The sequence below is a fragment of the Colobus angolensis genome, unplaced genomic scaffold, assembly GCF_000951035.1.
Source record: "Colobus angolensis palliatus isolate OR3802 unplaced genomic scaffold, Cang.pa_1.0 Scaffold113, whole genome shotgun sequence".
In the NCBI taxonomy this organism is placed as follows: Eukaryota; Metazoa; Chordata; class Mammalia; order Primates; family Cercopithecidae; genus Colobus; species Colobus angolensis.
The window spans coordinates 4,564,145-4,574,899 of NW_012112364.1; the positions used below are offsets into that span (position 1 = coordinate 4,564,145).

The following is a 10,755-nucleotide window of genomic DNA, read 5'->3' on the forward strand; positions in this document are numbered from 1 at the left end:
GGGTGCTGACGAGTTGATGGGTGCAGCACACCGACATGGCACAAGTATACATATGTAACAAACCTGCATGTTATGCACATGTACCCTAGAACTTAAAGTATAATAATAAAATAAAAAATAAAATTAAATTAAAAAAAGGAATAAAGAGTTCAGTTTTGTGCTTTCTCTTGATTCTGAGACTATGGAAAATGAATTTGAACTTGTATTTATAGTTATTAATATGTCATATCATTAGAAAGTGGCAGTGCTCTTGGTCTCCCTACACCTGTTTGGAGATTCTTCTTACAATAAGTAAAACAAAAATCCCACCACTTTTTGTGATAGAAGGCATTTTACAAAGTGAGTGGATGGCCCACACAAAACCAACCTGCTTTCAGAGGTTCAGGGTGTGTATTTGATTTCTATAGCCACTTATATAGCCAATTGGCACTGACCGTTTTCACAAGCTCTGAGTGTCTTGTTTCTACGAAGTTACATCCAGACTTTTGTCTGTCGTGTGGAGGCAAGTACCACAGACTAGCCCTTTGGTCTTGGTAGAGACAAAACCTCTGGGCCTCAGTTTCATTATTTGTCAGATAAGTTCTGTACAATTATCACATAGACAGGTATTTTGGACACAGCACATGAAACTTTTTCAAAGTGAAAAGAGCTATGCAAATGGAGGGTTATATTTTGGTTTAATTTCAGTAGTTACCATGTGATCTTGTGACTTGTTCTACCTGAGCCTTTGCCACCAGTAACTTGGGGAAAAGGAATACCTACCTCAAAGATGTGTGAGCATTAAAAGAGTAAGACACCCTTAAACTATGAAATCTGAAAAATGAGGTTGATTTTTATTGTTTATTGACTATATACAGAAAGTTTAATTTTGTGTGATTTATTCCTTTGACTACATCTTGAAAACCAGATCAACCGGAAATTCCCTTCAAAACTTGGCATTTTTCTTGTGAAACCTGACATACTTGCATTAAACTGAAGGGAGGATGTGAAGTTTGAATGCTGTAAAGGAAATGCTGTAGAGAACTTTGGGGCATTTTAGTATTGAGCAAGGCTACTCTCAACAGGACGTTAGATATCCACAGTGGAGCGTCATACGTTAACTCCGCACCGAGTGTGTGTCCACAGGGACAAGATGGGGGAGGCGAGGCAGAGAGAATTCACAACTGTTCTGCTGAAAATTAATCCAGTGGGAAAACACATTGCTTTTCCATTTCTTCAACTTTTGTGTCTCACATCCACGTGCATTTGGAGATCATGTAGTTTTGTCCAAACACTTTTTCACTGGCACATTTTTTTTTCTGAGTTCCTCTGGAAGCGTTTACTTCCCATCCACGCTTCCCCAGTCTTTGAGGATGTGCAGCTGTTCCCTGGCTGTGAGGATCTGGGGCCAGCACTGCACAGATCACCGAGAGGACGCAGGCAGCTCAATTGTTTTCTAGTAGGCAGATGTGGCTGTGCTCCTGGCACGTGGTGCCCACACCGGCCACAGACAGGTACAGCTTCCCGCCTGGACACACACAGATTTCGTAGAGGCTCTGTGAGCTGCCAGAGGGACCCCATGTCCCCTGCACCAGTCTGGGTAAGCACACAGTTTCAGCATCAAGCTCAAGCTGGTTGGAAGAAGATGAGAGACGAGGTGTTAAGGAAGGGCCACCCTGGTCAACAGCAAATCCCCATTCTCACAAGGTTTCCAATTAAGTTTCTTCTCCTCATAGAAAACGAAAATAGGCACCTGACTTTATGTAAGTCATTTCGTAATTATCCGATTCTTTTAAAGCCTAGTTCTACTTTCCATGCAGGCTGGGGCTTCACAATTCGTTCCACATTGGAGGGAGTCACTTTTCCTTTTTGTCATTGTTTGAGTTCAGCTTAGAAATGTGACCCCATTGTGAAAACGTGTTTCACCTTTACAGTTTGTTTTTGTTTCAATAAACTGGGTTGCTTTTCAGTTTTGTGATGCTACACTTCTAAAAACGCTTTTCAAAATTGTTTGTCAAACATATTAGAATTCTGCTGATTCATGTTTATCTTGTGACTCACTTTGACTTTACGTAAATCCTCTCCTCCCCATTAGGATAAAGTACAATCCATCGAAATAGATTCATCTTAATAATTTCTACCCATGAATAATGAAATTTATCCTGATTTTATTCCTGATTTTGTTTTCCTATGAGAGGCAATTAAATTCATCCTATTAGCTGGCAACCATTTCCCTAACTTTTAAATATTATTTGAAATGGCATGGCCTCCTATTAGATGCTGAAAACACACAGACTCAGCCAGTTAAAATGAAATGAAAACTACTGGATTTTCTGGTCATATGATAATTTAGTTAAACTGAAATGCAAACAAAGAGCTGAAGATTGAGGCTCAGAAATCTTTTTGATAAAGAAATAAAAATTGTCACATCCAGCAGCCAAACGTCGCCCACTCCAGGGCACTCACTTGTTATAAGGAATTAAACTGAATGTGGGTAGGCATAATTCTGTCCTTGCCAGCAAGGAGAGCTCCTTCCTTTATTTTGTGTGGCTCTTATCCTTGCCTTCCAGTCTATTAACAACCTGCTGTCGTCGGCTGCACACATTCCCCGGTGTGGACCTGCCAGGTGAGGCTTGATCACACGACCCCACAGCCTTGCAGGCAGCTCTGCGCCCTGCGTGGTCTGGTGCAGTCAGGGTCAAAGAAGTCAAATAGGTGTCAATATGCTTTTCAAGTAGAATCTCTTTAGTTATTACCCAGTGCCTCAGGTTCTTTGGGCGCTTGCTTTTCACTAACACACTTTCAACTTGTTGGTTTCTCCTGTCCCCTTTCTTGTGGTTAATTGGTCAATTTTTTTCTAGTTGTCATTTTTGACCCTACTCTTCCAGCAAACTCCAGCCGCTGGAATAGTCCACACACTGCCACCCAGGCATCTTTTTCTTGTTTGTTTGCCTTTATGGGACTATGTTTGGTGAGAGGTTGGACTCTCTCTCATCCCTTTGAAGTAGCTCCTTGTAATAAGGAAGACCCACTCGAATTATGGATCTGGCTGGGTGCTGCTTGTGAAAATGACTCCTGCTTCATGTACATAAGTAATATCATTTCAAAATTAAGGTAAGTTTACATTTCTGAAGGTAATACTTTTTTTTTTTTTTTGAGACAGAGTCTCGCTCTGTTGCCCAGGCTGGAGTGCAATGGTGTGATCTCAGCTCACTGCAAGCTCCACCTCCCGGGTTCACACCATCCTCCTGCCTCAGCCTCCCAAGCAGCTAGGACTACAGGCGCCTGCCACCACGCCCGGCTAATTTTGTTTTTTTGTATTTTTAGTAGAGACGGGATTTCACCATGTTAGCCAGGATGGTCTTGATCTCCTGACCTCGTGATCTGCCTGCCTCGGCCTCCCAAAGTTCTGGGATTACAGGCGTGAGCCACTGCACCAAGCCGGTAATACATTTTTAAGTGTGTAGTGACATTATGATTTCATAATGAAATTCCAACATTCTTGATTTTTATTTCTGCATTTATCTGCTCCTGACATCATAACTTCATAGGTTATGACTTGCAGTGGCTTCCCCTGAAGAACTGTGTTCCACTAGCAGGCTGTCCTCTGAGGGGCCTGCCCACACACTGTGGGGCTGTTCTCACAGCCCGCTCGATGATGGCCCCATATCCACCTACACCTTTACTACACCTTCCTACTAACATCACAGTAATGTAGTTTCAAAATGTGGGCACCCATATTCCTAAGTAGTGCCTCAAAACCCTATGACATAATGAAGCAAATATTATATCCCTATTTGAGGAGACAGGCCCAGAGAGGGCCGGATAAGATTCCCGAATTCAAACAGGTAATGAGGGAATTTGATCCAGCACTAGGACTCAGGCTTCCTGACTTCCAGCTGAATCCTCTGCCTGCTGCACCACGTTTCACGTGTGTGTGTGTGTGTGGGGGGGGGGGTCTGTGCATTGCCACAGGTGCGAGGATAGGGCCAGAGCTGGGGAGGAGCTTGGAAACCCATGTGCCCTCTCATTGTACTAACAGTGTCCACGGACATTTTTCCCAGCACATTCACCCGGTGCATGGAGATGCACCTGACTGCAATAACGCAGGCACTCCCTGAGAATGACTCTAGGACCCAAGAAGAATATGTGTTCAGAGTTCTGAGCTAAGGAGTCTGGGAGTGGCCAAACCAGAGATTCAGTCCACATCTGTGAAGGGCATCAGAGTGCCTGGCCCGTCCCTTGGAACACAGGCCATATGGGGGACCGAGGCCCTTTGTTTTGGGTTAAATGCAAGTTGTTACTAAGTGAAAATGCTGTATAACCTGCATGCTTTTTACAAACGGGAGTTTTCCAGTCCAGCTCGCTGCTACTGGACTGCCCTGTCGGTAAGTCCTCAATAAACCCTATGTCCTGTTCCATGGTCCTGGGTCTCTTCTTTGGCGTTTTGGACACAGTGCCATCCCTATTGGATTCCACGGGGTCTGGCATGACAGCCAGGCAATGGTGGCATGAATGAACGCAACCCACGCCACTCACTGCACACCCTGTTGGTAAGACAGAGCTATGTACAAGACAATTCATGCAGCAGAGGCTTATCGTGAGCACATTCGTACGTATAAAAATATCCGGGCTTAGGCCAAGAAGATGAGATCAGTTGTTTGTACAAATCTATAAATACGGCATCATACAATTGGAATGAGCTTATAAACCAAATCCTTGGTTTTCTTCCAGACCATTTAGGAACATCCCTAACATGTCTGATTTTCTGGTTGACTGAAATCGAGCTTTTTCCTTTTTTTTTTTTCCTAACAAACAGGGTTCCAGTATCAGTAGTGAGCAGTGTGCGCTCTAAGCCTCGTTGTGACTTTGGCTTGTGTCCGTGAGGTTTTAGTAGCTCCTCCCCTGCTGTCTGCTGTTTCGCTTTCCTTGATTTTAGTTTTGATTTTAGTTATCTGCTGTCAACCTGAGTCTGGATAACATTAAATGGAAAATTCCAGAAATAATGTATACATTTTAAATGGCACGCATTTCTGACTAGCGTGATGGAATCTCGAGCCGTTCAGCCCAGGACACAAATCATCCCTGCGCCCGGCATCTCCAGCTGTCTACGCTCCCAGCCTGTGAGTCACTGAGGCGCCATCTCCGTTGTGAGATCCACTGTTACATTACCGCGGTGCTTGTGTTCAAGTCGCCGTTAATTTTACTTAATAATGTCTCCAAAGCACGAGAGCGATGATGCTGGCATATTGTTATCATCACTTCATTTTACTGTGAGTTATTATTATTCTGAATCTCTCACTGAGCCTTATTTATAAGTTAACCTTTAGCATAGGTATGTATGCACAGGAAAACAAATCGTGTTTACAGGGTTCAGTACTCTGTGGTTTTAGGCCTCCACTAGGGGTCTTGGAACATGTCCCCTGTCAATAAAGGGAGACAACTGTATTTCTAGACTTGAAGTCCCAGGTTTTATCTTTATTGTAGTTGACTTTGAAAAAACGCTCTTATTTTTCATCTTTCATTTTCGTTTAAACTGGAAATGCAGCTTAAGCGCAGCACTCTGGGCAGTGGAAGGTGACAGTGGTTGTTGCTGGGTGACTCCTAGTGACAGCCATCCCCAGAGAAGCTGGATCCCGAGGAAATGGCAAAATGGACATTCTCTGTAAACCGTGAATGTCTGTAGTGGTTTTTTTTTTTTTTTTTTTCCCAACTTGAAAATAACAAGTCACTAAGTCACTTAATATGAAAAATACCAGTCAAAGAAACCTGTCTGGATCTAATACAGAATAATTTTAGACTTTCTTGGCCCTTCTTTCAATGCTAAATTGTCTTTTGCTTTGCTTGTACATTTGCTACTCTATGACCTTCATGTTTTCCTGCAAACTACTAGAAATTTAATACTGATAGCTTTACAGACATGATACTCAGGAATATCATCAGGACATAGAGTAGGAGGCTGATCTGTGAACTCACCATTCCGTCACTACTATGAAGAAGAATATCCATTTGAGAAAGCACCTCGATTTTCCCTGCGTGAGCTTGAATACGCACACCCCTTGGGGCGTCCATGCTTAGACTCCGAGTGGGGGATTCTAATCTGAGGTGAGGAAAAGCAGCAAAAAAAGAGAGAAAAAACTATTAAAAGCCATTCCAGCAATCCTTCAGCTTAGCATGGAAAAGATAACTAGTAAGATATAGAAGTCTTCAAGTCGTTCTCAAATGGTAACATACTGTGCATTATTCTTTGATAAATCCAGAAATAATGTGAAGTAAGAAATAAACTTTCTATCAATGAAAGCCTTCGAGATTAGTATCCTCTAAAAGCCGATAAAAACATGAGGCAGTCCGAATCCCATGCAGCAGTTTCCAGTGGCGTAGTTAAGTACTCTGGCATACTATTTCAGAAGAAAATGCCATTTATGAATAACTACACAAAATTATTTTTGCGATGTCGCCCAGGCTAGAGTGCAGTGGCTCTTCACAGTTGTGATTATGGTACATTGCAGCCTCAAATTTCTGGGCTCAAGAGGTCCTCCTGCCTTGGCCTCTCAAGTAGCTGTGGCAGGCTTGTTTTTTTAGTTAAAACACCAATTTATTTAGGAAAAAAAGATAGATGTAAGGACAACACATGCATTTCCACATGTCCATGAGACAGAATATAAGTTTGGTCTTTTTTAGAAAGATTACAGGGCAAATGGAAAGATTTCTTTTGGAAAAATTACTGAACTGATAGAACTGAAAGGAGGGAAGTTGGCCTCAGCTGGCTTTGGTTTTGTACAATTAATCAGACTCTCCTTGTGGTTAAGCCAAGTACAGAAAGAGAACCAAAAACGTAAGAGCCAGAGGAATTCTCTTACTTGCCTCTGCCTGGAAAAGGCTGCATTTCCACCAGATGGCATAATGTGATCATTTGAAACACTTTTCAGCTGCTCAGCGCCCACGTTTGAAATGCTGATTTCAAGGAAACACTTAAAAGGGCAGTAGGAAGCAGAACAAACAGAACCCACTGCAGGCTAGGGTTTCACGGGAGGAGAAGGGCAGGGAGCAGAGAGAAAGGGAAGTGGCTTAAGACAGAAGTACCCAATAATGAATCTGCACTTAAATTGACTGAACATTTATTTGACAGACTTTTTACATCTGATGACTTGCTCCCTTGAATTGGCAAGTTTTTTTTTTTTTTATCACTGTTTGTTATAGAAGGCAAAGTTTCATTTTCTGAGCATGAGAAGTTTGACCTGCTACACATTTTGAAGACTTTCCTCGGCCTCCCAAAGTGCTGGGATTACAGGTGTGAGCCACCGCGTTGGACCCCATTGATTCTTATTAATGCTATTTCTTTCCTAATTTTGATTCTGTCTGCTATTAATATCACGATGCCTACTTTCTTTTGGTTAGCATTTCCTGGAACTTTAGGTTGCTCCAAGCCCCATCTTCATCATTCCCTGGTCCAGCCCTGGGATCAGCCACTTCTCCAAGAAATTCTCCTTGGAGAATGGTATGGAGGATGGTATGAGAAACAAAGTTCTGGAAGCCAGTGATTTTATTTTAATTACTTCATGTCTCATTTCTATAATTTCTATTTTGTTATTTCCCAAATCTGCCATTTTCATACCATCTTGTCTTTGTCTTACATTTCTATTCATTTTTTTCCTCATTTGAGCATTTTATTTATACTTGTTCTCAAAATCTCTTTGCTTTGCTTTATGACATAACAGTTCCAGGAGGTTATTTGTAGCAGATGCTAATTCTAATCCTTCTCTATGGTAGTTCAATTATTCCTTTTTTTTTTTTTGAGACGGAGTCTCACTCTGTCGCCCAGGCTGGAGTACAGTGGTGTGATCTCGGCTCACTGCAACCTCTGCCTCCCGGGTTCACGCCATTCTCCTGCCTCAGCCTCCTGAGTAGAGTAACTGGGACTACAGGTGCCCGCCACCACACCTGGCTAATTATTTTGTATTTTTAGTAGAGATGGGGTTTCACCGTGTTAAGCCAGGATGGTCTCGATCTCCTGACCTTGTGATCCGGCCACCTCGGCCTCCCAAAGTGCTGGGATTACAGGTGTGAGCCACCGTGTCCGGTCTTCCTCTTCTTTTCAGTAAACTAGTCTTCAGCAGGGACTGTTTTCCTTAGGTGTCTTTCTGTCATGCGTGATGGGATAACGTCTTCAATGCAGTTTCTCTCTGTTTTCAAATGGTTCTATGGGTTTCACAGACATTGGTGCAGTTTTTACTGTTAAGTTTCCACCTTGGAGTTCCTATACCATGAAGTAGTATGCATTTGCTTCTCCTACCTCGGCCAGGCAAAGGCTTGCAGGTCATGATTTCTTGTGGGTAATTTTTCAACCCATGGCCTAAGATAGCAATCTTTCTTGTGACATCGTTGGGCTGATGGGCATATTGTGTGACATAACCTGATTCACCAGAGGCCAGGATTTCGGAGATTTCTCAGCCGGGGTGTTTCACGAACACTGAACAATCGCTTGGAATTGCAGTCCCACATCAGCATTAACATCCCAGCACCTAGTCTCTATGTATCCTGATTTCTCTATCAGCAGCTTAGCTTAACTCTTCCTTTACTCTCACCATGAGCTGCCTCTTTAGTGTTGGGACCTGGGAATTACCCTTTCTTGGAATTGAGCTTAGTATTTATAAACACTTACTAAGTAAACTTTCATATTTACAAGTGTTTCCATCCACACAGTAGTATATGTGTATCTTCCTTGGATAAGTAAAATGAACAAACATGGAAATAATAACTCATTTAATTGACATCACATCCTTATGGTGTCACACAGTATTCAAACCCTCCCTTCTCTGCGGCATCATCCCAGCTATCATCCCTGGGAAGATGATATTTATTTGCCTATGCCGCCAATAGAAGTTGTACTTTTATCATAGCAATTATCCCATCTCATGGGATAACATGAGATGAATTATTTAATTGAGATCTATATGTTTTTTAAAATTGACATTTACTTTAAAAGTGGTTTGGCTTTCTACAATCTATATTATTTTATAATTGCAAAATGGCTTTAATAGGATTATTTCCACAGATTTGAATCATGTTTCTAACCTGGGAAAGTAAAATGTTTTTCTTCTCTACAAAAATTCTTTAATGTTAATCTTTTGATCCATTTTCAAAATTAACAAACCTTGTCATAATGTAATTATAGTCACAGTTTATTTTTATATTACAAATGTTTGCTTTGCGGGTAAGATAAATTGAACTCCTATTTGCTTTTGATGAATACTTAACTGGACACTGAATACAGAAAAATGCTGCTTTTCCTAATCCTATATTATTTAGTGTGTATATCTATGTAGTATAATAAGATTTTTTTTTTTTTCTTTGAGACAGAGTCTGGCTCTGTCACCCAGGCTGAAGTGCAGTGGTATGGTCTTGGCTCACTGCAACCTCTGCCTCTCAGGTTCAAGCAATTTTTGTGCCTCAGGCTTCTGAGTAGCTGGGATTACAGGCCCATGCCCAGCTGTATAGTAACAATTGAAAAAGTGATTGTCAGCCAGGTGTGGTGACTCACGCCTATAATCCCAGCACTTTGGGAGGCCAAGGTGGGCAGATCACCTGAGGTCAGGAGTTCAAGACCAGCCTGGCCAATATAGTGAAACCCCGTCTCTACTAAAAATACAAAATTTACCCGGGTGTGGTTGGTGGGCACCTGTAATGCCAGCTACTCAGGAGGCTGAGGCAGGAGAATCGCTGGAACCCGGCAGGCAGAGGTTGCAGTGAGCTGAGATTGCTCCCTTGCACTCCAGTTTAGGCAACAAGAGCAAAACTCCGTCTCAAAGAAAAACCAAACAAAAAAAAAGATTGTCTGTGTTTGACTTTCCAGTTTACAAAATGTTTTTAACATAATATCTTATTAAATTTTTTCTAGAATACTCTAAGGTGGGGATTACTATCAGTAATGTTTAATATGAGAAAAAATAGTCTGGAAAGGTTAGTTTGGCCATGGTCAACAGGCTTGTCTGTGTAAAGCTGGGATTCCTACTGTACTTCGTATTCCCTATTATACGTAATTTATTAAAATAGATTAATTGCCCTGCATTCACTTCAAGTTTAAATTCTAAATGTGATTTTAAGTGGTAGCATGAACTTTAAGACCATTTAAAATATAATTTGGTTTTGTTATAAAATACAGATATGTTATTGGAATGAATAGTTTTAGGTGTAAATGACATTCAGTAGCCTAGCGGTAAGATGAAATACACATAGACACAAAGATTCTGTAAAAAAGAATAAATTTATGTATGGAACTGGGTGATTTTTACATATTCAGGATATAAGGTACAGACATAGCAAACGATGAGGAAAGCATGCTAAGTCTGATAAACTAGGCACAAAAGGAAAAAAACTGTATGAGGCACCCAGATTAGTCACATCCACAGAGACAGAAAGTAGAATGGTGAGTGCCGGGGCGACCGGGAGCAGGGAGTGGGGACTTGCTAAATGGATACAGGGTTTCAGTTTTGCTAGATAAAAAGAGTTCTGGAGATGGATGGTGGTGATGACTATGAAGTAATATGAATGTACTTAAGACTACTGAAGTGGGGGGCGGAGCAAGATGGCCAAATAGGAACAGCTCTGGTCTTCAGCTCCCAGCATGAGCGACACAGAACACCGGTGATTTCTGCATTTTCAACTGAGGTACTGGGGTCATCTCACTAGGGAGTGCCGGACAATCGGGGCTGCTCAGCTGCTGCAGTCTGACCAGCGAGAGCTGAAGCAAGGCGAGGCATCGCCTCACCTGGGAAG

The 10,755-nt window shown here is 41.9% G+C and overlaps 1 protein-coding gene across 1 annotated transcript in view; it reads right to left on the minus strand.

Moving 5' to 3' along the window:
- Positions 1-812: 812 nt before the first annotated feature.
- SGCG (sarcoglycan, gamma (35kDa dystrophin-associated glycoprotein)) overlaps positions 813-10,755 on the minus strand; it is a 91,730-nt gene continuing 81,787 nt past the window's right edge. The window contains exons 7-8 of the mRNA XM_011958867.1: positions 5,956-6,079; positions 813-1,610 (exon numbers count right to left, since the gene is read on the minus strand). Coding sequence (XP_011814257.1) covers positions 1,425-1,610; positions 5,956-6,079 — 310 coding nt within the window. The 3' untranslated portion in view covers positions 813-1,424. The remainder of the gene's footprint in view (positions 1,611-5,955; positions 6,080-10,755) is intronic.